This window comes from Pogonomyrmex barbatus, unplaced genomic scaffold, assembly GCF_055798465.1.
Source record: "Pogonomyrmex barbatus isolate J1 unplaced genomic scaffold, ASM5579846v1 scaffold6, whole genome shotgun sequence".
Taxonomy (NCBI): Eukaryota; Metazoa; Arthropoda; class Insecta; order Hymenoptera; family Formicidae; genus Pogonomyrmex; species Pogonomyrmex barbatus.
In genome coordinates this window covers 4,639,948-4,667,068 of record NW_028297160.1, presented here as the reverse complement: position 1 = coordinate 4,667,068, position 27,121 = coordinate 4,639,948, and the positions used below count along the sequence as shown (strand labels likewise).

At 31.4% G+C, this 27,121-nt stretch overlaps 6 protein-coding genes across 17 annotated transcripts in view; 3 read left to right on the top strand and 3 right to left on the bottom strand.

Moving 5' to 3' along the window:
* Positions 1-4,222, top strand: part of Glurb (metabotropic glutamate receptor B) — a 123,499-nt gene extending 119,277 nt beyond the window's left edge. For 4 of the 5 annotated variants that reach the window (XM_089082858.1, XM_089082856.1, XM_089082855.1 and 1 more), the window contains one exon: positions 60-4,222. In XM_089082858.1, the coding sequence (XP_088938984.1) occupies positions 60-307 (248 nt within the window). In that variant the 3' untranslated portion in view covers positions 308-4,222. The remainder of the gene's footprint in view (positions 1-59) is intronic. The other variant, XR_016140749.1, reaches the window with a different exon arrangement.
* CSN7 (COP9 signalosome subunit 7) lies at positions 3,283-6,835 on the bottom strand. Of its 4 annotated transcripts, XR_016140750.1 has the most exons (5): positions 6,676-6,835; positions 5,634-6,289; positions 5,370-5,541; positions 4,125-4,437; positions 3,283-3,499 (listed from the first exon to the last, which is right to left on the bottom strand). XR_016140750.1 is itself a non-coding variant. In XM_089082866.1 (4 exons), exons 2-4 carry the CDS (start codon positions 6,279-6,281, stop codon positions 3,453-3,455), a joined length of 867 nt encoding a protein of 288 aa, XP_088938992.1. In that variant the 5' UTR covers positions 6,282-6,289; positions 6,676-6,835; the 3' UTR covers positions 3,283-3,452. The 4 variants fall into 4 exon arrangements, 3 of the variants coding, with proteins under 3 accessions (XP_088938992.1, XP_011629480.1, XP_011629481.1); XM_089082866.1 differs by lacking the exon at positions 4,125-4,437; XM_011631178.3 differs by lacking the exon at positions 3,283-3,499 and having other exon boundaries at positions 4,034-4,437.
* Positions 6,836-7,539: 704 nt separating this feature from the next.
* On the top strand, positions 7,540-12,179 carry PIG-O (phosphatidylinositol glycan anchor biosynthesis class O). The gene is made up of 4 exons (XM_011631177.3): positions 7,540-10,549; positions 10,643-10,813; positions 10,877-11,094; positions 11,210-12,179. The coding sequence occupies exons 1-4, from the start codon at positions 7,927-7,929 to the stop codon at positions 11,402-11,404; spliced, it is 3,207 nt and encodes a 1,068-aa protein (XP_011629479.2). The 5' UTR covers positions 7,540-7,926; the 3' UTR covers positions 11,405-12,179.
* Positions 12,136-15,906, bottom strand: LOC105421977 (uncharacterized). Of its 2 annotated transcripts, none has more exons than XM_089082860.1 (3): positions 15,641-15,906; positions 13,468-15,254; positions 12,136-12,502 (listed from the first exon to the last, which is right to left on the bottom strand). In XM_089082860.1, exons 1-3 carry the CDS (start codon positions 15,777-15,779, stop codon positions 12,440-12,442), a joined length of 1,989 nt encoding a protein of 662 aa, XP_088938986.1. In that variant the 5' UTR covers positions 15,780-15,906; the 3' UTR covers positions 12,136-12,439. The 2 variants fall into 2 exon arrangements, with proteins under 2 accessions (XP_088938986.1, XP_011629474.2); XM_011631172.3 differs by having other exon boundaries at positions 12,136-12,381.
* A 12-nt stretch (positions 15,907-15,918) lies between these two features.
* On the top strand, positions 15,919-21,198 carry LOC105421979 (uncharacterized). Its single transcript, XM_089082526.1, is given in 11 exon segments — positions 15,919-16,358; positions 16,684-16,999; positions 17,073-17,253; positions 17,336-17,407; positions 17,576-17,824; positions 17,926-18,013; positions 18,114-18,486; positions 18,573-18,703; positions 18,860-19,107; positions 19,173-19,201; positions 19,323-21,198. Coding segments are annotated over 11 exon segments (1,863 nt in total). The 5' UTR covers positions 15,919-16,333; the 3' UTR covers positions 19,474-21,198.
* Positions 19,252-27,039, bottom strand: LOC105421980 (uncharacterized). Of its 4 annotated transcripts, none has more exons than XM_089082861.1 (6): positions 26,882-27,039; positions 25,914-26,253; positions 25,410-25,654; positions 25,107-25,301; positions 24,702-24,977; positions 19,252-24,629 (listed from the first exon to the last, which is right to left on the bottom strand). In XM_089082861.1, the coding sequence occupies exons 2-6, from the start codon at positions 26,062-26,064 to the stop codon at positions 23,928-23,930; spliced, it is 1,569 nt and encodes a 522-aa protein (XP_088938987.1). In that variant the 5' UTR covers positions 26,065-26,253; positions 26,882-27,039; the 3' UTR covers positions 19,252-23,927. The 4 variants fall into 4 exon arrangements, with proteins under 4 accessions (XP_088938987.1, XP_088938991.1, XP_088938989.1 ...); XM_089082865.1 differs by having other exon boundaries at positions 19,252-24,617; XM_089082863.1 differs by having other exon boundaries at positions 25,410-25,651.
* Positions 27,040-27,121: the final 82 nt, after the last annotated feature.

Here is a 27,121-nt window from a genome sequence, read left to right as displayed (position 1 = left end):
CATTTACATTGCATTATCCATATATATCACCCGCGGCTCTTTCGCGTTTTTGTTCGCAGGCTACGAATTGGAATTGAAGAATCAGAAAAACGGAGAATCGCTGACGACATGCGTCTCGCGATCAACGCAAACGACTGTCAACGAAAAAGAATTCGTGACTGTCGTGACAAGTAATAAAAAATCGCCGGACGTAATTGTGCCGGCGAGTAACAAAGAATCAATAAATAGCACGACAACGACGAAACGACTCAACAGCAATGCGAGAATAGGCAATGGACCGCTTTCTCAGAGCGACGTCTCTTTATAGCGGAAGATAGAACTGCCTATGGAATCGTCAGTATTAACTGTTAGTTTAAAACCGATCTCGAAGAATCCCGTTATTGTCTAATTTATTCTACTGTACATACGATTGGATCTACACTAACACACTTTTTCATCCTAATGAGGTAGGCAAAATATTCGTTTTGAAAATTATTTAAAAAAATAATATATCATCACAAACTTCTTATCAAGATCAGATTCAACAGCAAAATAATAACGATCAGACGCCAAAATTCCAGTCCAGTACTGTATACTTCAAATTATCCATATTGTTGGATTAGTTGAGTGAATTTGAAGTAGAACAAATTTATTATACATACTGTACGACGTGCCGAAAATACGTATTCTAAGATGCACGATACGAACTTATTATCTTAAGTTACGTAAGATAATAAATAAGCATAAATAGGGATACAATGAAATAGTTTTAGAATAATAAAGATTGTTTTATTACTTGATTATGTAATATAAAATATGCGCTCAATGGAAGAAATATGTATAACTTTATTAAACGCATCTCTCATCATTTCATTTCGAATTTGTTGCTTGATAGATACATGACATAACGATATCAATTCTCTAGGAAAAATCTCTAAAATTATGATTCTAATACTGAGAACAAAAGTCATTACATTTATTTCGCTCGCAAACATATCTAACGAACAAAATAGATAAATAAGTTTAATGTTATATGTATTTTATCTTCTATCTTTTTATCAAAAAACACTGATATGAATTTTATTGACAATTCGATAGAGCACAATATTTTTAAACAACCTGAAATGAGTTGTTACAATTACAATTTGATTTATGTTATGTAACGCTTTAATTTATATATTTTACTATAAAAATTGCAACTTTTTTAATTTCAATTTATTAAATGTTATTAAGTTATATTATAAGAGAGTTATTAATTTTTATTAAATTTACATATCTTTAAAGAAACCTCTTAAAATTTTCAATATTTTTATTTCATATTTTTATAATATTGTATTAATAATTAATTACAAAGTTATTTTGTATTTTATAAAAAATATTATGTCTCGATATATAAATTTCGACATTATTTGCTAATATATTAAATATTAAAAATTAAAATGTTTAAATATAATCTAACAACTTCTTCTTTCAACATTTTGTTAAAAAAAAAAGAATATATTTGTAATACATTTTAACAGATTTATGAAATAAATATGTAAAAAATTATTTTTAGTTTAAAATTACTTTTATTTGTCAGATAGTAAATTCGTTTTCTAACAATTAGCATTTTTTAAACATAATATTCATACTGCTACATTCATCTTATTTAATTATACTGTAAATATCTATTTGTAAATATGTACTTAGAAATAAATCTAATGTAATACACGTGCTTTATTTGATATTAAATGAAGCATGATTAAATTTTAGATATATTTAGGATATTGAATTTATTCTTTAAGAAAATTTTCTGCAGACTATAGGAATTGCTCCTCGTAGAAATAACATACGTAAATTCCATAGTATCATAATGCAAATTTGATTTTGCAAGATATAATTCTTGTCATTATTAGAATTATATTAAATATATTGTAAAACAAATTCTTAATAATGTAGAAAAATCTATCATTAATTTTATGTAGGATTAAATATTCCATTCGTTAACCATCCCAAACAACACATATTTGATTGGCAAACCAACAGATGACCAATATTGGCCAACAACGTCTGACCAACATTCTGTAAACCAATAGTGTTACTTGGGATATCTCTATATATCTATTGTATTAATAGCTATTTTATAATTTTATGACAATTTTTCAATATTTTATTTAGTCAATTATAATTGCCATCAATTTATCTGTGATTTATATGTATGTGTTAAAAAAGAAGATAATGAATTGAGGTGCATATTTTTGTATATTTTGTATTATTATTATGCTTAAAATATTTTAAATCTTCGATATATGCACGAACATTAAATGAAAGTACAGTTATATTAAAATACAGTTATATTATATTAAATTGCTTTCGAAATGTAACAAATGTCAAGCTTTTATTTTTCATTAGGCTTTGAATATAAATGAATCTAGTATTCACATTTTAGGTCATATTCATATATCATCATTCGCTGTATACATATGATTCGTAATTTTAATAGTAGCATAACGTAACATTAAACTAAGAAACTATCCAGAAAGAGAAAATAAAATTTAATCCTCGTATATTATCTATATTAAAAAAATTTTCCAATGTAAATTTGTTACATGTTACTTAAATAATAATTTAATATATTCATTGCCCATGTGTTTAAAATAGAGTCTCAATATGATTCCGCTGCAATAGTTATTAATAAAACTGATATCTTCTATTTTGATTTTTTCTCATTTCTATATAAAAAAATTCAGATAAGAAAAATCTCAAATATTATGGATTCAATATGAAGGCAATGAATACATTAAGATTTACAAAAATTTAAATTGTATGTATAAAAATCAATGGAAGACGTTGACATTTTTTTGATAGGTATTCAAAGTTATATGTACGCGTGTACATATATAAATAAATTATAAATAGTATAATATTGTACATACGCATGTAACATCGTACATAAATAAGAATTTATCGTCTTAGCTCGTATATGGAACCAATTTTATTATACCTTCTAAATTGCATGAGCGATCATGCGACGTATAAATTCCAAATGCAATGCAGACACAATGTCAAATATATACTGTTATGCATACACATGCTTCACGCAATTTAAAAATATTTTAAATATGTTGAAAATTAAAATAGAAAAAAGAGTGATAGCGTGATGTATTCGTCAAAATGAAAGTTGCAGAATAAAATTGACGACGATATAATCGCTGCATACTATTTCTCTTTTCTATAAAATGAATTTTATGGAAGAAAGAAGAACACTTTGATCAGCATGATTTTATTTTTCTTAATATACGACTTACAATAAATATAACACAATTCAAAGAGATATTATTTATTTTTAAAAGCTACAAAGATCTTAGAAGAAATATTTGTATCAACATCAAAATCGCAAAGAGAAAGAGAAAAAAAGAGAAAAAAAGGAGAGAAAGACAGAGAGTATCCGAATAACTTGGTATGCCACAAGGTTTCACTTAATTCATTCTCGGCTATTCCCAACTTGTCCCATCGACCATTAGCGGATCAGTAGCAGATCCTGAAAATCCCGATTAGATGTATGATTTGATTTGTATTTCAAACCATATAAAGATATGTATATATCTATATAATACACAATTGAAAAGGAAACAAAATACCGAAATGATTAACTTCTAACGAATTCGCTCTTGCATAATTGACATCACTTACATAATCTGTTCCCACAATTTGTGAACGAATTTAAAGCAAAAAAATATAAAGAAGATGTGTTTATGATATGAATGATATGAATTTCAGAGAAGACGTGTTTATGATATGAATCGGGAAAAATCGAAAATGCAAATGTGAGTACAGAAAATGTTAATTGAACGAATAAAAATTCGCAGATTTTTTTACTAAATCTCTTAAAACAGTACATAGTTCTATGTTATCCTATATCATTACACCTACAACTTGTATAACTTTAAAAATCTAACGTTTCATCAGTTTTTCATCAACTTATAAATATGAAAGAGAAAGAGAGAGAGAGAGAGAGAGAGAGAGAGAGAGAGAGAGAGGCATTAAGGGTACAAAAAAATAGAAAAAGCCTCGCTAAAATATATTATCTTTTTATTCGAATAGCAATTACAACGCTTTAACGAACAACTGACATTTTTCTTTGCTAAGCTACATCAGTGGCATACCTTTACAGTTTTCTGAATATACAAGTTCCTTCAAAAACGACTTCTCCGACTAGTTACGCATTGTCCCGTCAATAAATTGTTTATCGACTACAAATCCTTACAAAACGAGAATCTGTAAAGCCTGAACGCAAACAGTACGAACGGTACTATCGTTGGAAGTACACGTAAGCCAACTCGTCACAATGGGCATACCGTTTTATGTGATAACTGGCAATGGGTAGGCACGTATGCATTGATAAATATGCAATACACGTTGCATTATTTATCAAATTCATCTAGAGAATCGTCAAATCCTAATTAAATTCTTCACGCCCTACAAACACAAAACATGATATCTTTGGTCTAAAAAAAAATAAACAGGTATATTACAGGTATATTCAAGCTTACCTACAAAATTATCTTTGTCATAAAGAAAAGATTGATTGCTTTTTTTTCAAATGCTCGATGTAAAGACAATCATCACATATATCTCGTTAGGTATACCTCATACATATTACTTTTTGTTCAATAAAATGAATCATCAAAATAAATAAAAGCTAAATTATATGCTAACGACAGTACCGAAATGGCTTATATAGCAAATACTATTCGTAATATTTAAAACGATCACAGTAAAAGTATGAAAATTGTTTTTCTACATTTTCTGTTATTAATATTTGTAGTTATTAAAGTGGAAATTGATACTCAAATATCGGTTTTGTTTTAAAAGCTTTTTATACCAATGTGTATTAATAAATTATTTTTTTGATAAAAAATGTATTCTTGATTTTATTCATTATTAATATGTAATCCATAAAGTTGCACAAAATCAAATATTCAAATACATTTGATACATTTGATACATACAATTCGATCCTACATACTTAAAACACGTTTTTAAAATATTGTTTCTCTATTTTTCTCTAAAAATCTCTTTTTATAAATTCAATACTTCAGATACAGAAGAAATTCTCGATTCAGCGTTTGGATCATACTTTGTATACAATTAATAAATTCGTTTTAATATTATCCTTCTCATTCATAATTTTTTCATTCATCATTCATTTAAAAATCTAAAAAAAAAAGTTAACATAAGAATGTTCAAATTTTTCCATACATACGCTTCAATTCAATTTTAATAATCGCAATTTTGCCACAATACAACAAATCTAAAATCTGATATCCGACTCAATAAACGGATAAACGATGGGAAAAATATGCATTGCGCAAGAAAAGGCTATTGAATTTATGTCTTCCAAAACTTACCACTGACTTTGATACATTTGACCTTCTGTAACTTCTTCTTCTCTGATAGTACCGGCATGGCTTCTCTACCCGCTTCGCTTCCTCCTGCACCAGAACTACCACCAGCTATATCAGCCTCTTGAATGCCTCCGCCCCCTGCTTGAGCCGTGAGGGATTTCTTAATATTACTAATCTAAAATCCCCAAAAGAATATTTACAATATAAAATTATTTTTTAAATATAAACAATTAAGGGGACAAAATGAGAGAAAAAAATATAACTTACATCTCTCTGTATCCTTTCTTTATGATAAGTAGCTTTTTGTTTCTCAACATTAGCTCTAGATATTTGTTGCTCAATACATGATAAAACCGTGTCACATGCTTCACCCCAAGCGGCTAATGTCTCAGCTACTACACCGGTATCACCCGGTCGGACGTCTCGTCCTAAACCAGCATAATCGACTTCTAACTGTGAATTTTTTTGATCCAATTTCCCATGAATTATATCAGCATATATCGCTTCAATAATCAAATCTTCTAGATCTCTGACATTCTTTATGTCTAGTTCTTCCAATAATACCGAATAGGGTATACATTTGTTTTTTGTAGCCAAAGTGACTATCGTGAGATGCTGAAGCTTCTTTTTTTGTATAGGAGTTAACTCTAATACTTTCTCTTTATTTTCTAGGTAATCTTTATAGGTGCCATATGCAAATAGATTCAAAGTATTCCAATATTGAACATAAGGTCCGTTCTCTAATTCTTTGATGTTTGGCATATCCAATAATTCACCAAAAACATGAACGCCTGGCGTCTCGACGGCTTGTCTTATGAGCTCTATAGCGGCAGCGCCTTTTGCCGTTTTTGCAAGCAGTACAAACTGCTCCAAAGGATTATTAGCTGACTTTTCAGTAGTGTTTCCACCAGTCATGGTGACTCCTAATAAATAATATTTATGAATAAAAAAAATTTCACATGCGAATAATATATCACAAAAATATATATATATATATATATATATATATATATATACATATATAATATATAATATATATATATATATATATATATATATATATATATATATACACTTTAAAGACAATAGACAAAATCGCCAATGAGAATAGAATAGAATATTCTGAGAGAAACGTCCTTTTCTTCTTGATAACGAAGTCTACAGTAAGTAAACAAAATGCTCTTGCGTCTGGCCGAGAGGTTAAGAATAAATTCGATGTTTGCCTTGTTACATGCACATCAGCGACGATCAATGCACATCGTGAGATGTAGTTGAAAGTAAATGCATAATAATAACATGAAAAACTCACTTCTTTGTTAGCAATATCACGGATATCAAAGATGATCGAAATTCTTCCTCGGCACTGTTTCAGGATCTTCAAATCGCGGCGTCGGGAAATAGTTTTCTTTCCAAATACCTGGGGACCTGGGGACAACGATCCCAGATTGCGAGAATTCTGAACATGCGCAGTGATACTAGTCTTCACAAACAAGCTCCGACTCACACATTACTGATGACATATCTGTGCTTACATATACTGCAGGACGTTATTTAGAGTCTATACATTTAATATTTTGTGTTTTTTTATAATAACTTATATAATATATTATACCATTCTAGTTCCAAATAGTGTTCTATATTGTTTCTGTATATGCTAATAAATAGATATAGTGAAGATATATTTATTAAATAAATTGAGAATAATTTAAAATAAAGTCTAAAACTGTAAACTGTAAATTGAAATATTTATTTTTTGCTTATATAATATTTGGCAAAATAATCTGACATTTTTGAAAAGAATAAAATATCATCAAGAGTTTTTGTTTTATAGTATGGTACTTAAGTAAGAAACAAATGTTGATAAATTAAACAAAAAAATTAATAAAGTTTATTGAAATGATGAAGTTAATTAAAGTTTAATTAAACTTTATTATTTAATTGACAAAAATCTTGATATCATTTCCTTTATATTTTCTATTTCTTTCGGATCACCATATCATTTATTTTTCAAAAGTGTATATGTACATTACTGCTAGGCGAAACATGTGCGTCACTGCGCATGTGTCAGAATTCTCGCAATCTGGGATTATTGCCTGGGGACTCAGGGAATAAATATTTTGGCGCATGCGCAAACTTTGACTATCGTTCGCCACTGAAATTGTAAACTATAGTTATATGTGCTATAGTGAGATAAAGATAGGTGAAAGCGAAAGAGAAAAAGAGAGAGAGAGAAAGTCCGGTCTCTTTGATCAATCCTCGGAAGCAAACTCGGGAATGTTCGGGGATCGCTATCCACGTAAAGCAGATTACACGCTGTGAGAACTGATAACCAATGTGGGTTGCTCCATGGTGGGTAGCGGTTTGAGGTTAGGTCTCGTTCAAACCGCGACACATGAATTATCGATTGGGCATCTTCGGCGTTTAGCGTGACCAAAACAATATCGTAACGGTCGTTATACGGGGACGATTGTGTGTTTATATATAACAATGGTGAAGAACAAACCGGCGTATCGTAGGTTAAGCTCACGCCGGGGTTCCCTCAACGTTGTAACATCAGTGAATGACACCCGGGAGCAACATTGATTCAACGAAGATGAGCCGGCTATGGAACTACTTAGTATTTCAGGCATGGATGTCCTACCTAATGGCAGCCGGCTTGTTGGTGTTCACCAGTGGCTTTCTCCTGAATCGCGTCTCCAGACCGGAACGGGCGGAGTGTACGCGATGCACGGCGGCCGATGATTGCGACACGGTAAACATCTTCCAGGACACGGAGCACGCCGCTAAAATATGCTTGGAGCGCAGAGCGCGAGTTGTGGTCTTGATTGTCGATGCCTTGAAATACGAATTTGCAGAATGGTATGAGGATAATGCTGCCGTGTCCTCTTACCATCGTAACAAGATACCCGTGATTCATGAACTATTACAGAAATATCCGTCGCATTCCCGCTTGTATAAATTTATAGCCGATCCACCTACCACGACTATGCAGCGCTTGAAGGGTCTTACTACAGGTTCCCTACCCACTTTCATAGAGGTAGGATCAAACTTTGCCTCAGAATATATCCAAGAAGACAATCTCATTGACCAAAATGCCATTGGAGGTATTGTTTTTATGGGGGATGACACGTGGACCAATCTATTCCCGGATAAATTCATGAGGCAATTCCCGTCACCATCGTTCAATGTCTGGGATCTGGACAGTGTGGATAAGGATGTCCAATATCGCATTTTCTTTGAGATGAAGAAAAAAGACTGGTCGCTACTGATAGCGCATACACTTGGAGTTGATCACTGCGGACACAAGCATGGCATGCAACATCCAGAAATGACAAGGAAATTGAATGACACAAATACGCTTATAAAAGAGATTGTAGCATCGCTTGAAAAAGATATGATGCTTTTCGTTGTTGGGGATCATGGTATGACTGATACAGGAGATCATGGTGGTGACAGCTCTAATGAAGTTGAGGCTGCAATGTTTGTTTATTCAACAACTCCACTATTAAAGGGATTTACGATCAAGGATGACAATAGTATAAATCAAATTGATCTTGTTCCTACTTTGGCATCCATCCTTGGCACACCAATTCCTTTTTCTAACTTAGGATCTGTAATACTTGACTGTTTGCCAAGTAAAGTAGAAGAGACTGCTAGTCAATTATTATATCCGTTACATTCTTTATGGAGAAACATTGCCCAAACGAAAAAATACATAGAGATATATTCCGCAGATACATATTTGTTTTCAAAAGAGCAACTGCAGCATTTACACTACATATATAGTCTTCTCTCTGAGCGAGTTAAACAAGTTGATAATTTTGAAAAGCTAGAAATCTTCATTCGTGATACCAAAGGTTATTTCAAATTATTAAAAGATACTTGTTCTGAAGTATGGATTCAATTTGATTCTGGTTTAATTTCAAAGGGTTTACTTTTGATGTTTTGTTCCTTGTTTTTCTTTTATCTTTTCATCACTGGTATTCCCGAAAATCGTATGTGTGATATATTCAAATCTTCATTTTTACAATGTGCTATCATAGCCAATTTAGTTACTGCAGCAATTACCATATGTTTGTTCTTATTGAATATTTTAGAAGAATTGAGGAATACGATTTTTTTTGTTACTGGAGCTGTTTCTATTAGTTTATTAGTTATAGTAATTGCTCAAAATTGGGATGTTATATCAATGTGTTGGTACGATCATCGTCGAATTAAGTTGTTGACCTATGTTGCTAGAATAATACTTCTTCTAACGGTATGTGGGCTATTCTCCAACAGTTACATAGTTGAAGAAGACAAAGTGTTATCCTTTTTATTTATTACACTTATTTGTCTGATCATATTTGACTTAAGAAAAAATGATTCTGATATTTCTTCCGAGAGGAAGACAAGATTTACTTCAAAGCCATCAAAATCAAACTTCAGAACGATTTTATTAATTATTGGTTTATTATCGTGTGCCTCGGTGAGGCTGTCGCATTATTTCTGGCGTTGTAGAGAAGAGCATCTACAACGGGAATGTTCTATATTTGCAACTGGAAAAGTTGGTTGGTCCACAATGCCGAATAATTGGGAGCGTGCTCTGCTTGCTGTTTTACTCGCCTCAGTTATCCTGGCATCATACGTGGTGATTGTTAGATTATGGTTGCAAAGTTGTGGAAATCTCACAGGCTTTGCCCCGAGCGTCATGGTGGGACAATATTGCCCAATTATAATAATCGTTTGCATGGGTTGCTATTGGATTCTACAAAAGCTTCCGAAGTTCGTCAAGCCAAAACTCGCGCTGTCCTGGGAGATCAATACATTACCTAACGTAATTTATTTCTTCTGTATCCTCGCAATTTTCGTCCTTTATTATCGTCCACTTAGTATATATTTGCTGCCAAAAAAGAAGGAATCCATCGATGTCTATCATGATGAAAATATAGTGCCTCGGTTATTTGAAAAGATAAAAGATTCCATTTCGCGTAAGCGAATAGATACTGATGAACTTCCAGTCATTTATGGTTTCGGGACTGCCTATAGCGCTGCATTTATTTCATTAAGCGTATTCCTCACACTTTTATACGCATTATTGTTGGGAAATACTCTATCACCTGGTACATTTTTGATGTTTATAACGTGCGCTTGTATATTGGGTTTATCTGCGATAGAGAGATATAAAAATGCTAATAATATTTGTAAGTACATACAACAGAATCTATATATTATATGTATGTATAGTTAGACCTTCAATTTTTCTAATGTCTTGTATATTATCATATTGCCTACAGCTGAACTAGTTGACGTATCAATGCCTGCACTACTTTGCTGGTTTTTACTGGCTGAATATTTCTTTTACGGGACTGGCCATCAAGCAACGTTTCCAACCATTCATTGGCATGCTGCCTTTGTAGGAACTGGTGGTCACTTTTACGGAAACTTAGTGTCAGCAATTTTAATTGGTGAGTATTAATGCAATCTCTATGCAATCTCTAACATTTCTATTGATTAAAATAATTTTTTAGGTATCAATACGTTTGGATCGCATATTATACTGGGTGCAACATTACCATTATTAGTGATCGTGCCATTCACATTGCATCGAGTATTTCCAAAATTTCTCAAAGCGAAGTTTCTTGATGACATAAAGAGGGGGGAACTTCTTCTGTTTGAACAAGATTCTGCTTTTCATGCTGCAATTTTTGCGATTGCGGGAAAATACACGTTGCTTCATGGAATCCGAGTATGTTGCACAAAACATAGAACATTTAAAATTTAGATTGTATCTTTTTTCTCTATGAGAAATTCATGCAAGCATATATCTGTATTATCAATTAAATGTTATATTTGTTTTTTAGACTTTCGGCAGCATGCTCGCGGCAACTATACACTGTCGACATTTAATGGTTTGGAAGATATTCGCACCAAAATTAATATTCGAGGGATTAGGATTCCTGGTAACGTTGGGTAGTATATTAGCATCGTTTTACATGGTATTCCGTATTGATCAACAAATGGAATATCTTATTACCAGAGTCACAAAAGGCAGATGATAGTGACTCACTCTTAAGGAAGTATAGTACAATCAATAGCAAGGTACCAAAGTCATAAGAATACCTCGCTTTTGTGACGAATCCGAAAGTGGCTCGTTACTTACGAATATAGATCGTATTTCTAGTAATTCGAGCTATAAAGATAAACGAGCAACAGATAAGTCTATGCTTATCACGATACTGCCAATATTTCCACAATTTTGTATGAAAATGTAACAAGGGTAAAAACGAAGTCAGGTATATTATCTAGCAAGTACTATAAATAACATTTTCGTACCGAAGTAAACAAACTTGTCTCTCCACTTCTTCAAGATAATATTAATGTTAAATAATAATGTCCACTTCTTATAGAACGCTATGTCGCGTAACCAAATTGATGCTTCCTAACACACTAACGCTACCCTGCGTGCAATGCATTGCTGATTAAAGACGAACAAAGCAACGCACTTGATGCAGGATTGCGTCCGTGTGCCGCGATCTGTCTGTGTGACTGATGAGTACATCAGCATATTACTGCTATTATTAGAATATGATTAGATAGAAAATAGAGACTAGATAGCTTAGAAAGAACATTCACTTTTCATATTCTTCGGTACATAAAAAAGTATTATGTATTATGATTGATGAAAAAATGAACGGTACAATAAATCCAGCATTTTAGATTAATTCTTTATATATCATATCTTGATTCTGTATCGCGGATAATTTTAAATAATTCTGTTACATTGTTATTTTCTTTTTACTTTTTCTGCCAAATATATTTTATTGGAAATAATTAATATCGTACACGTTTATTTATACATTTTGAATAACAACATTTTCCAAAGATTTTTTATCGAAATCATGTAAATATATAATGAAAGAAATACTCCTGGCTGAATGGCCTAATGATGGTTATGATGGTGCCTACGATCTTGATATTCATTTTTGTGATACTGCATCCAGTCAGCCCATTTGTTTTCATAAGTGTTAGAGTCCTGCGACAGATGAACAAATGCCCGCGATATTCGTAATTCAGAGACATTTTGCACGTATTTAATTGTAATTAATACTTTGAAAGCCTGGGACTTGAGAGTTAGGCAATTTAGGCATTTGAATCTGAAAACAAATTAAGTTATATTGTATAACTTTGCGCGGATATTAATTGTTCGATTAAACAAATTGTTCGAGAAAACAAAAAGATCTTTGGTGAAAAATGTTAAATAATGATATAATTATTAATCTAATCTCCATTTTAATTTAATAATTTTGTATATAGGCTTCCAAAGTATTATATAATATATAATATATTATATATTATGATACGAAATTGTATATGTGCACATTGCCTTTTGTTAAATTATTGAAGAATTAATTTTGTTGTTTTGTTATAAAATTTAATTTAATTTTTATGTTTTCTTAGTGAATTCGAATAAGTAGACAGATAGATATAGAACTTTTAGAGACAGATTTAAGAAATGATAAAGTAGCTAGAAATCTCTGATATAAATATATTTCTTTTTTCATTTGATTTGGAAAAAATTTTTGTATATTTTATAAACATCGCAATTTATAGATTAAAAGGAGAAAGAAAATGCAAAATGTTGGCGTTAATAATAACATTAAATAACAAAAATAACAAAATAATAGTTCGTGATAATATATTATTATAATAATAATTAAAACATTAAGAAGAGAATGATATAAACCTATTATTATTGTCCAATTAATATAGATTTATTTCATATATATAATATATATATATATATATATATATATATATATATAAAATATATATTTATTGCAAATTATTCATAGAATATTAAGGCTGTAATTATAATTGAATAAAATTGTAGAACTTTTTATTTTTTTTTCATTACAATTATGCGTATATAGATATTAGTGATGAAATATTTAAATGTTTTTTAGTAAAAATATAACAAAATATAGTAAAATTTCTGTAAAATTGAATTTACGTGGTTTTATAATAAACAGCTCAAATTTTCCTTTCTCTCTTGATATTTCAATTATATATAATTATTATTACTACGATTATTTATATGTTAAAGTAAAATTGCACTTACCAGCAATTTAATTCCTCCTCCTTGATGTCCAGGCGTAGAACCTCCTCCCGCTTGTACAGATTCTACCGAACCTGCAGGTAGACTCTGGTATCCCTGATGCATTTGCATTTGTACACCTCTCGTGTATTGTCTGTGATCATGTCGATCATTATTATTTTCGTATTCGAAGTACGGTAATGAATCATCATCTACTTGTCGTTTTACAGCAGACGCCGAATTAGGATCCGGATAAGACACCCAGAAGGACGTTGGTCCTTTAGATAAAGCTCTACTCATTATAGGATTTGTTTTGATATTTGAATAAGAAGCTGGATAAGAAACCGAATAGGAAGCCGGAGTTACAGTTTCAATAGCGGATATTTTTTTTAGAATGGCATTTAAAAGAGTATCATTAATTGATGATGCGCCAACTGTACTAGCAGCTAATGGAACCTTGGGCAATTCCGGATTATCCGAAGTGCTGGTTGTTGCGTTTTTTGCAACCACACTGATGTTCCTTTGCAAATCTGTCAGCATATCGAATACTTGGCTGAGTACAGCCATTCTTTGCTGAAATGGAAGAGTTGGATCTACTGTTGGTTTCGCAAAGGGGAATATACCAGCAAACGGCTTAAAAGGCTTTTTAGTCGTAGTAGTAGCGGCTGCTGCTGCAGCTTTCTCGTATGCGATTAAATCATTTAAAGTCGCCATCATATCACTTTTTAGCTCACTCAATTCTGACAATATTATGTCAACAATTGTATCCTTTGCAGCTGCGATAGACGACGCATCATCCAAAGATCTTGCAATTTTATCTGATGAAATATCATCGAGTTTTAAGGATCTCATAAAATCACTTTTTGCATCCGAGCCATCGCTTGCTTCTGACGCAGTTGCATTTAATTTTATACTGTCAAATAGTTTATCCAGGAAATCCGACACCTTGTCGGTATATTCGGTCGGGCCAGGAATTATGGAGGATGGTATCCAAAAACTAGGTGGTACAATAGTGCTCTTTGGCGTAGGTACTTCGGTCGTTGTTGCTGGAGTGCTAGTAGCGAGATTTTTGAAGAGTGTATCCAGGAACGCCGATTTTTTTGCGATAATCGCACTTGGATCCACTACTGGTCCGAAAGAGCTTGGCCCGGAAGAACTACTTGGTCCAAAAGATCCACCTATTCCAAAAGGTCCGCCTATTCCAAAAGGTCCACCTGGTCCGAAAGGTCCAAACATTCCTGGTAAATATTCTTTTGGCGCATCATCAGCGACTGATTTTGTTGCCGACATACTTTCTATTATTTTTGGATAAGATGATGAGCCTGGAATAGTATTAATGTCTGTGGAAGAAGGCGCTCCTATGCTTCTTCTTCTACGGGAAAACGATGTTTTATCCATAAAATCAGGCATCATTTCTGATGATGAAAACGACGAAAATCCAAATTTCGGACCCATTGGACCCATCGAACCCATCGGACCGAACTTTGAAGCGAACGGACCAAACATCCCGCGTTTATACATACCGCTGTCAATCATTTTTTCTTTACCATCTTGAACCATGTCTCGTTTATTAAATATTGAACTTGCACTATTGGCGCTATCTAAAGATGATCCATATGGCATAATTGGTTTAGTATCTGCTATGTTATATGCAACTGGTCCTAAGCCGCCGAATAAATTACTCAGCATATCCGTCTTTTTAGAAATAAACATCTTTGGGTCAACGAATTTTGGTACGAACGGAGATTTTGGCATGTAGGGTACGGATATTGTGTCCATTCCTCCTGGAGGTCCAAGAGCTCGCGAATAAACTATAAATTTCAAAATAATTATCGATCGTATCTTTTGCACGTACGCAATAAGAAATTAATTAAAAAGAATTGATCACATAAGAAGAGAATTACAAGAATTTATCATAAAGTTTACTTAAATTAGATATCAAATTAATGGTAAATTTTTATTCTTTTTTATACTTATTTTTATCCTATAATCTTGAATTTTTTAAATAGAAAATAATGAAAATATGTCTTTCTCATTCAGAATTTATTTTTTACGTTTAAGAAAATTATTGGCGAATTTGGATTCAAAAATACGTTTTGAAAATATGAATTTTGTGATATGAATATCTAGTAAAATTCTTTGTAAATAATTTATTTTTCACACAGAACATAGTACAAGAAAAAGAATATAATATTACCAGGTTTGGATACGAAGTTTGTCCATGGTGCTCCGGGTGGAAGTGCCAGAATTGAACTGGCAGCGAATGCCAGCAGGCAGGTGGAAAATAAAAGTGCTTTCTGTCGGAGCATTGTACTAAGTAACGTGGTGTATGCCATGAACTTCCTTTTATAATAATTAGTGTATCAATAATCCTTGCAAAGTCTCCGGGATTATCCGCATAGAGAATGCTGTGGTCTGAGCTCCGCGGAGTCTCATTAAAATAATCCACTCGCCACATGTAGAACTTACAGTTGTGTATTTTAATTAGCCGATGCAATACTCTCTCAGAGAAATGCGATTTCCTTCTTAAATACGTAAATACGTTTATTTTAAACAGTGAAAATAATCGTGCTTTCAAAGAAAGAATATCGAATTAAAAAAAGAACTATATGTTTATGCTTAAAAAAATGCGAATATAAAGTCAAAAACTAATTTCTTTCCTTTTCAATTTCTTGAGCCACTTATTTTTTATTCACTGCGTATATAAATAGTTTATAGATGTCATCAAATTTTAATCGTTTTACAAATGAGGTGTGTATATTGCGCTCGTCTGTTGTTTTCAATAATGAAAATGCTTCAATTATTTCATGAATACCTTATTTTGACTCGAATTTAATAGGATACCTAAGGTTGTTGTAAAAAATTTGTAATTCTTTTCAATTCTAATTTTATGAGCATGGATAATTTAGAACAACGTGAGTAACATTTTTTAATTATTTAGAAATAAAAGCAAGTAATGATTGCATAGATTGTATATGGTTGTCAATTTTACTTTAATCAATCATACATGTATATATTTATACTATTATTTATCTTGATCAAATAATATCTTTTACAGACATAAACTGAAACAATTAGATTTGAGCTAAATATATAAACTATTAATAGTAATTAAATTATTATTATTATGAATTAAATTATTTTTCAAAGAAATATCTAGAAAATTTGCAATATATTAGAAAATATTAAATGTGTTAATTTAATATAACAGAAAAATTAATTTAAATATTTTTTAACTAGAGAGTACAAATGATTCTGATACTATTACATCAGCAATAGATGTTACACCATTATATACAGCCATACAACATGATTATGAAGGAGACAATATTTCGAATATAATTATACAATTATTACAAATATATCAACCAAAAGATGGTATTAATGCGTATAAGTATGCACTGAGAAAAGTCCAAGATTTATTAGAAGAATGTGGTATCCAGAAAAAGCAGCTATTGCTCTCAATGATACCTTCTCCGCATAATACATCTCATCATATGATTAAGGAAATATTTCATACAACTACAGGTTTTATTAAACTGAATCTGCAGGAAAAGTAAGTTCTTTGCGATATATTATTTCTTATTATTATTTATTTTCACACTTTATGCTACTATATTATATAACAGCAGTAAATGTCAAAATACATTTGATACCAAAAACATGGACGGAATAATGGATAATATTGCTACATCATCGGAACAAAGTATTTTACACAATAAAAATTATAAGTCATCGCTCTCTGAAGTTTTCTCTTTCCGAGGTTTTCCTGAGAATGAAATTTCTATGATTCCCAGCCATATGAGAAACGTAAATTATATATATGTGATTTTTCATTATAAAATATTTGTCGTGTTTGATGTCGGTTTAAATTCTACATTATTATTGATAGACGGATTCATCAAATTAGTTAAATGATAATCCGAAAAATTGGTTAAATAGAGATAATAAATGTCAAATATCTGTTTAATAAGAAATATTATATACCTGTGAAAGTTAATATGTATGTCATTAGTAAATCTTTGTCACATCTTTGTCATTCACCTCAAATAGTATATCAGATTTATAAAAAAAATGAAGTAAAAAAGAATAAATTCTGATATATAAATTATAAGATTTTAATAAATTTTAGGATACATGCACTACGAAAATGTGTACCAACACTGAAATGGATTTGTGGCAAGACAACACTCCTCGATCATTTAATGACGTTAAATACAAATATAAAAACTGCAAGGCTGCATCTGATAAAAATAAAAAAACCGACACTTTACACATGATAATCGATATTGATCAAGATGCAATAATTAAACAGAAAATTAAAGATGATATACATAAAATGGATGTGTGTGGGGATCAAGATCAAAATATTACAATAAATGTAGTAGAGATAAAATATGAAATATTTTAATTTAGAGAGATCAGTTTATTTTTTTCGAAGTAAAATGATCAAGTAAATTGAATTCATTAAATATTCTACAGGTAGATGATTTTGTACCAATAGCGCGCAGTAAACTTAAAACAAGCATAAAGAATTTTTTAAAACGAGCGCAAGAAGGAATTTTTATTGGTAATTCATTTTATTAATATTATATTTAATGTATTTTAACAATAGATAATGTATAAAATTATATATAAATATAACTTTTTTCTCGTGTATTTATATTCAGAATTACCAGCCTTTCCACACATCAGATTGCATCCACAAATAGATTCCTTGAATTTTACATCAAAAAGCCAGAAACCTAGAATACCACAAAAAGTTTTACAAAATTTTACATCCCATGTTTCCAATATTGATAGTAACAGCTGTTTATTTTTAAAGCAGAATATAGATATTAATGTAGGAAAAAACCAAAGAGAATTGGATAGAGTAACAAAACAAAAAGCTTCTGTTAATATGTTACAAAAAAAATGTAGTTCTCAAGAATTTAATAGATTAACTGAACTACAATTACAGCAAAACAATTTAAATTATAATACGGAAAAAAAAACGAGTACATCCGAATACAAAGAAAATAATATGGAAGAATCGAGACAAGGGTAAATGTGTATTCATTCTATTAAACATTTCAATGCATATACATGCAACAATGCCAATATAATAACAAAAATGATTTCTGATTTAGATACAAAATAGTAAAATTAAAATCAGACGATATAAATTCTGAGAACAATTTTCAAGCTCGCTCGATGTTCCAATTAGCTGCATATAAAAAACGATATTATGATACATTATTGAGTGTTCAAAGAGCAAAAGGTTAATTAAGAAATCCTATGCCATATCATATATATAAAATAATTGGTTAAGCAATCCCGATAGATATGTTTCAATATAGTTTGGAATTAAAGGAACGCAATTAATTATGAAACATAAAAATGTTAAATATTTCTAATTACTTCCATTTTATTACAGTTGCCCTATCAAATTCTCTAGCAGCTCCCTCGAATCATTTAACGGCCTATGATGATCCGTATTACTCAAATTACATATGCCAACAGCAACACCTGCTTCATCAGCAGCGTCATTTCACAGCGAGGCCGCAATTTTCAACGTATCCGACGGATTTAGCTGGATTATCGAATGTACACGGTGATCAGCACAGTTGTGCGAAATCCATCTGTAAATATCTGTTACTGAAACAATTAAGACTTCAGCAGCAGGTAAAAGAATATAAAAATATAAGTAAGATTGTTTCAAATATGTTGCTCACCATATATTATTACAGACTTCGCCTCTGTATGCTCGAAATCAAAGGTAAGCCATTTATATGTTCAATAACTGAAATGTGATTTTTATAATATGGAGCTTAATATGGAGTTATTAATGGAGTTCTATTTATGTGATATTTTTTTCTTTGGTTTCTTCATTCTTCAAGTGGATGGATTCATCGCTACATCGGACATGTTTACCCTTATTCTTCTATTCTAAATGGAAATGATCAAACTAAATATTGTGTACGTCGTAAAAACTTGGAAGACATAGTTGGGAAATTGAAGGAAACTGAACACAGTAATCTGAACAATTGAGCGATTCTCTTGCATTGATTCGATAAAAAATTTCATTGAAATTGCACATCTAAATAATATTTTTCTTAATTTCTGAGTAGTATTTTCACATATCTAGGTAAACTAATTGATATAATAATAATGATAAAAATGTTGGAAAGTCATATAATTAGACTGATATTACGTATATAAACTCGATATGGATCTTCAATTCAATCTTGGAAATTCAATCTTATTTTAAATATCCATCCATATCTTTTGCATCAGCTTTGCCTTTATGTTAAAAGTAATTATATATTGATTATGGAAAGATTATCATATATAACGATTTATATATATTTTTTGTTACACACTCTGATTTTTCATAAGGCGTGAAAGGCTTCTTGCGAAGTTTAATAGATCGCGCAACGATTTTAATAATCCCGTTTGTATTTCGGACGATTGCGTGACAATGGTTTTTCAATGGTATACGCAGGATATAATATTATACTTAGCTGTCAATTGAAACGTATTTAACGCATGTACTAACAAACGTACATTGTTCTGTTTAAGTAACATTACACAAAGTTCATTTTAATCACTAGATTTGTGATATATTGTTAAGTAACATACACAATCACATTCACAACTCCGCATAGTCATTAGTATACAATACTCGCTGTTCCTTCCATTTATTCCTAGATGTACAAAATGACATTTAAAAGAATACGTGATAATGTTATAACTTAGATGTTACGTGACTCATGAATCATTTATTGTCCAGATCATTCGCTATCAGCTCGACAAATCGCCAAGATATTTTATCGCATGATATTTGCGTCATACTTGGTAATCTATCCAATATTTATTCATCTTTTTTTCGAACTTCTGCAAAGACATTCGACTCACGATTCGCCTAACAATCCTACAATTAACATGTCGCTAGTTTGATGTTCACTATAATTATTGGCAGCATCACATTATTCACTCACATGTAACTAAATATAGAAATACAATGACATTATACGTATATCAATACCGGAATATATCCACATAAATATTAAAACATATTAGAAATACTCAAACGAGACGAACACTTTATATTTGGAATATGTAACGCATTACATGTATGTCTATCATTTAATGAATGGGATTAGGCCAGTTAAATTATTCTGCTGGGAGCATTAAAACGAATCGATAGGAATTTATTCCGTGAAATTAATTTTTCGATATCATAAAGAATACATTTCTCGATTAATATGTTCATTAAAATGCCCATTAATCGTAATGATTTTTCCTACCGATTCCTTTTAGTTCACCTGATTTTTGAAGGATGTCAGGTCATACAGATTTGGATTGTCATGCTATCACTACAGGTCATCGTCGATCGAACTTAGTATATAAAGAAATTTGCGTCTATTAATCGTATAATTGAAATTTATTGCCTGAATGATAATTTATTCATACAAACTCTATAAGGAAACAGTGCTTTTCATGTATCACAAACATACCTCTATTTATTATATTAACTTCGTTGAAGCAAATAATTATTGCAAATATCAAAGTTAAATAATAGTTTAATTTTTATTATAGTAATAATGACTTTAATCCATTTTAGCTTATTCCATATTAGATAGTACTATTTCATAACGAAAGTCACATTTTTTTATTACTAAACTTTGGAGATTAATATGTAAGAATTTGTGTTATTATTATAAATATTAAATGTAAAATAAAATAAAATAAAGCTATATATGCAAATTTGAATTATGTATTGTAATAGAATAAAATTACTTTGATATAAAGTCATTAAAAAAATTAGATCGATATACGTAATGTTCTAAGAGCATTATATTTCTTCTGGCAGTGTTTGTACACTTTGATTTAGCTCAAGGCTAAATTAAATTACCTTTCACGCCAAGTGACTTTCTATTCAAGTCATTACTTCTAAAGTGACATTTATTTTAAATTAATCACACTTTCAATATTCAGCATATTAATAATGAATCATATACAGAAAAGTTACATATTATTACTCATTGTTCAACAAAATGAGTTATATCGATATTTGCTACAACGAAGCTGCTGTATTACATGCTATATTTTTCTTTATGAATCTATATGAACACGCATTTCCCTTATACTATTAATTGATTTAAGGTCGACGCATCAAAGTTCGATAAATGTGTAATTTATTTGTGTTTACACTCGCGGTATCGTATCAAAAGACAAAATAGCTGTTGTCAGACAAAATAGTTGTCTTAATCAAGATTAGCTAACATGTTTGTATTTATTCGATCGTATAATGGTGATACATTGAACAAAGGAGAAACGAGATATCGGAGAAAATCTGAAGACTATGTAATGTTATTATATATTAAAAGAGAGACTTAATGCAATTATCAATCAGGAAACAAGCGCTCAACAGTTTTCTTCTAAGATGAATTGTACTTCTAACACGATATGTATGTACTAATAAAAAATACTTTGCTCTTTAATTTGATGGATTATTAAGAAGATATAGTTGTACAAAAAAGTGCTTGACTAGAGTTGACTAGACTCTTTTTTTAAAGTAAAATATTGATACAATTAACACAATAAATAATACTGTTCGTCTAACTTTAAAGCTAAAATACTTATAAATGATGATTACAAGAACAGGGACGGATATTACTTTTCTTTTAATACTCAAATAAATTAATAAATTTTATTAGTATGTATATCGTGTATATGAAAATACTCAATTATCTAAAACTTTACAAAATTTAATGTATATAAATAAATAAATAAATATATATGTGTCAATATTATTTCTTATAAAATTAGTATTATTTAAAATTTGTGCATGTTTCAATTTATTTAATTCAATAAAACTTGCATAATTTAAGTGATTTATAAATCCGTCCTTGTGCAAGAATGATACTGTTAATATAATGAGCATATTTCAGAGTGTGAGCTAATTGGAATAAATACAATGAATAATCGTTCCACGCATACTATTCCGTTCATACGGGAATTAATGCCAAACCGATCTTCCAATATAAACAATATCATTCAAGTATTATAATTTTATGAGTTAAAAAATTCCCTATATGAAATTATTTTTAGCGTTTTTTTCAAGACATTCAATAAAAATTTAAAATTCTATAAGGCCATTGTGTGAAATATATATATATAAAGGTATTGTCATTGCAAAACAAAACATTATTATAATTTTAATATTAAGTCACTTGTTATTAATAAGCTGATCAGAGCTTAAAAAATAAAATTTTAAATAAAATCAAAAATAATTCAAATCTGTAATGCAAAAAGTTATTTTAATTTCATATAATTTCATATAATTTTTCTTCTCATTAAAAATCACTTTTAAGAGTATCATAACTTCTGTCTGATTAACTTTAATTTTCTCATATTTTGTTTAAAATCATATAGTTATTTAAGCATTTTTAAATAAATAAAGATATTTAATTATAAGCATATTGACTTTCTTATAACTAATTTAATAAAAAAAGAAGTGTTATGCTTATATTTTAAGTTTCCAATTACATTCATAATTTGCAAATTTAAGAAAGAATAAACAGATAAATTGCAGTTACAACTGCCGTTCTTTATATGTAGGATTGATAGAAAGATCGGTCTAGCTGCACTTTACTATGTATGTATATAATTCTTTCAAGATTTAATATATACATTTTTATCTTAAACAATAGGCGGTTTCTCCTTGCATGTACTAAATGCTTTTTTTAAGTATGCATGGAGCTCAAAATATGTTGGCATCAAAATATGATAGAAATAATTAATCAAATATATATTAGTGTTACGTGCTATATAGTGGTCTTATACTTACAAAATCCCATTAAAATTTACTTAGATTTATCATTTGGTACATGATTGGAATGAAGTGGCATTATTTGCTTATCAAAGTTGGGCAGTCTGGTTTTGTGTGATGCAAAACGTCAGGACCCGAACAACTAAAAAGAATCTATTTTCTTGGCAGCAAAATGTACAAGGCAGCAATAATTTTTATACAAGATCTTAAAACTTTGGACACAATCACGTCCTGCAAAATTCGATAATGGCAAACTTGATAAGCCCTATAAATCTGAGCTATATTCTTTCTCATTTGTTGCATGTATGAAATGTAATCTATATATTTTACGTTAACATTCTAAATCACATCCGATTTCATGCACAGTTGAAAACAGATGCAACATATAAACTCAAAATACAATTCTCTATTTCAGTCACTGTGCATTATTATTTTATACAGAACACAAAATATGTATTAAAATCAGACGAGTTTATAAACAAGAGAAAAATATGAAATTATATTATCTCTATTGTGGTTTAATAAAAGAAAATGTTTAACGTAAAATATATAGATGTACTTCATTTGTAAAAAATGTCATTTTTTTATGTCACAAATTCACAGAAACTACTCGATTGAACAAGTTCATTTTTTACCTAAAGTGTGTGCTTCGTATTTCACAAGACGATCAGGCAAAGCTGTAAGGATCGATAGTTTTGCTAGAGCAAGGTTGAACATCATCTGGTGGTGGGCGCCATTGTTCGGACCACATGGCGTTACGAACAACCATATTTGTATCGGTAGCTTCTTCTATACCGTTACTAGATGCACACTCTGCCTCCCAATTTCGGAGACCATTTCGAGTCACTTGATTGATCGATCTAGCTTCATTCATTTCACAACAATTCTGTGCGTCATTACTCACTGGCATTCGCCTAGTTTTACTTTTAATTTGCGTAGTGCCACTATTCCTACGTTCGGCGTCGGACCACGAACGAGATTGCTCCACTGTTGACTGTAGAGGCAACTTTCGCGGTACTTTCCTAGTCTTCGCTTCTTCCGCGATAACACGACTAGTATCAACTTTACTACTACTTGGCGCAGTTCCATCACCAGTCGAACTGCTGTCACCTTCTTTCCTTCGTCTTCTTCGTCTCCTCTCGATCTCGGCATCCTCCCGCTGAGCATCCTCATTATTCGCATTTTCTAAAATATGTTGCTTGGCCGAAGCCCAATGGTCCTTTCTGTTGGCGCCTTGCTTGAATTTCTCGCTACCGCGATGGCCACCGTTACTAGTGTTCGTGTCACTGTCTGCATTGCGTTTCTTCGATTGCTGATTTTTCACGGCCCACGATGCAGGTCTCTTAGGACTACGTTCCTTCAAAGTGACCTGCATTTTAGATTATGTTTACACTGTGATTGGTAATCAATAAATGCACCTTAAAACGAGTAGATTATTTACCCCAGAGGAAGAAGAATTATCAACAGGTTTATAAAGTTGCGTTGGGGTATGACTACGAGAATCTTGACCTTTACAACTTGATCCACTACGACAATGTATCCAAGATAGTAAAAATGCTAAGAAAGCACAGAAAAGTCCCACTACTGCCGCAGCAGTCAGTTGGGAACGTGTGCGTCTTGCTACCCAGCCACCACTGTGGTATTCCCATACTGTACATGCTAATAATGCACTACTTGCGGCATATGACAAGCCTATGCCAGTGAATACTATAGCATTCTAGAAAGAAAAATAACAAATTCTATTACATATATTAACATCAACTTGATATATTTAAATAATTATACAAATAGTTTATTATATCTTTGTATCATACATTTGTTATATGCTAAGCAAAATATTACTTACCACTTTAGTCCAATTTAAAGGAAGGATGTAAATGACATGCGAAATATCAAGGAAGAGAAGGGCTGCAGTGACCAAGAAACAGAAAACAGCTACAAAGATCATGAATCGTAAACGATCTGCTAAAGGCAGCATAAAAATGCTGACCTTGGCAGTGCCAGAACTGCATAAAGTTGCCAAACAAGCTGCAGAAGATATCTACGAAATGCGCTTATTATTGTATCTATATATAAAACAATTTTAGTAGCTTAAATCTTGAATTTAAATTTATATATTTGCTACATAAAAGTTACATCACACACTCACAAGTAATAAAAGTCTAACAACACCCGTAGGTGTTTTAAGATGTCCCTGTATATCGCAATAAATAACCACATGACTTGCACGTGACCAAGGCATGGCATTCGATGAAGAGCCAGGTCTATGATCACTATTACCATAGTGACCGTGATAGTTAGCATGCGAATCCCAAGAATGGACTGTTGAATGTACCCCTGGCGAATCCAGCTCTGATGATTGGGAGCTGATTTGCCCCCCTGTCCTACTGCCTGCTATTGATACAATATCGAAAACATGTATACATTCGTTTATGCAATTACATAGCTATAAAGTAATAATAATTTATATAAAATGATCAGATGAGGCAATTAAAATTTTAACAATTATGTTGTCACTTTGATATTTATAAAGAGCGACTATGAAGCAATTATTAACATAACATGGATCTTAGGACTTTCAATTTTATAAATAAAATTCCATACATAACTAACAAATAGCAATTACAAATGCTGATTAAAATGTCATACATACCAATTTCGAAGTCTTGAATGTCTTCGGGTTTAGAATATACAGCAGGTGGTGGTTCCAGATCGCGTATCTCTTCTAGGAGAAGCACTTCTATTTCCTCGGCTGCGTATAAGTCCGAGACCGAGCGAATAGGATAATGCCGAGTTTCGCTCATTACTTAGGTGCGCTCGCTCATTTACTCCTTCCTGCCTGTCGTATCTTTCCGATTGACTTGCCAGTGGCCAACATTCGTTGTCTAATAGATTCGATGACAAGTCCATCTGTCTACCATCCATCCTCTGCACATACTGTGTGCCATTTCTATCTCTAGATAATAGTACTCCCTTGCCTTCAGGCCACACACCTATCCAAAAAGAGAAAAGAAGTTGTATATAGTAATTTCAAGTTTATAAAATTAATATAAGAAGTATATTAATTTGTATATAGTAATTTCAAGTTTATAAAATTAATATAAGAAAAAAACATTACAGTTGCAGTCTTAAATATTTAAAATCGTTTCCATTAATTGAATTTGCATCGGAACGTAATTTTATACAAGTCAACATGCGCCGATAGTAACGAGTTACTGAGAGAATGCGAGCAAAAATTTTAATAATTTATATATCTTATGCAATATTATACGTTTCATCATTGGAAATCGGTGTGAACGCGTGTATCAAATTTCGTAAACAAGCACGTTACTGACAGACACATGACATTTGTTAACACAAACAAGGTTGTCTTGTGCCGTGTCGGTAAGGCTAATATACGAGAAATCGAGGCGCGAACGAGGTTTGATCGAACGAAGACTCAATTTTGTAGAATACGCGACTCGTGCGACAAAATTATGTTAAGCTCTTTACGACGATAAGTGTTTTCTCGACCGAATCGCTCGAGATCCACATGTTGCCTGAATCCGGTCTCGCGTTAATCCAGACGCGTCGCCATCTCGGGAAAATCATCAACCGAAGAAAGAATCGCAAAACACGTACCTCGAATTTACGCCTGTCGATCGCGACACGTAGATCACATCTTTTCAAGATTTTTCGTGGAGCCGAGCTCGCTGACTATCCAACGGGTGGCCGCCATTGCCTTTTTTGCTTGGTTTTTGTCCATGGTCTACGTCTGTCACGACGACCTAGAAACAACAGATGGGGCAACCTGTCTCTTTCTCTTACTTTCTTTATTCATTGGTCAAACGGCAAAAAATGGCGAGTTTGAATCACTTGCAA

Excerpts from the sequence above, each read along its gene's own strand:
- CSN7 (XM_089082866.1), bottom strand. The coding sequence starts at position 6,281 with ATGACTGGTGGAAACACTACTGAAAAGTCAGCTAATAATCCTTTGGAG. Across the intron at positions 5,542-5,633 it reads AAGAAAGGATACAGAGAGAT|ATTAGTAATATTAAGAAATC; the intron begins GTAAGTTATATT and ends TGGGGATTTTAG. Across the intron at positions 3,500-5,369 it reads CAAATGTATCAAAGTCAGTG|GATCTGCTACTGATCCGCTA; the intron begins GTAAGTTTTGGA and ends CGGGATTTTCAG.
- PIG-O (XM_011631177.3), top strand. The coding sequence starts at position 7,927 with ATGACACCCGGGAGCAACATTGATTCAACGAAGATGAGCCGGCTATGG. Across the intron at positions 10,814-10,876 it reads AGTGTCAGCAATTTTAATTG|GTATCAATACGTTTGGATCG; the intron begins GTGAGTATTAAT and ends ATAATTTTTTAG. Across the intron at positions 11,095-11,209 it reads CGTTGCTTCATGGAATCCGA|ACTTTCGGCAGCATGCTCGC; the intron begins GTATGTTGCACA and ends TTTGTTTTTTAG.
- LOC105421977 (XM_011631172.3), bottom strand. The coding sequence starts at position 15,779 with ATGGCATACACCACGTTACTTAGTACAATGCTCCGACAGAAAGCACTT. Across the intron at positions 15,255-15,640 it reads AAACTTCGTATCCAAACCTG|TTTATTCGCGAGCTCTTGGA; the intron begins GTAATATTATAT and ends TGAAATTTATAG. Across the intron at positions 12,382-13,467 it reads GAGGAGGAATTAAATTGCTG|GACTCTAACACTTATGAAAA; the intron begins GTAAGTGCAATT and ends CATCTGTCGCAG.
- LOC105421980 (XM_089082861.1), bottom strand. The coding sequence starts at position 26,064 with ATGAGCGAAACTCGGCATTATCCTATTCGCTCGGTCTCGGACTTATAC. Across the intron at positions 25,302-25,409 it reads TTGTTAGACTTTTATTACTT|ATATCTTCTGCAGCTTGTTT; the intron begins GTGAGTGTGTGA and ends CGCATTTCGTAG. Across the intron at positions 24,978-25,106 it reads CTTTAAATTGGACTAAAGTG|AATGCTATAGTATTCACTGG; the intron begins GTAAGTAATATT and ends TTTTCTTTCTAG.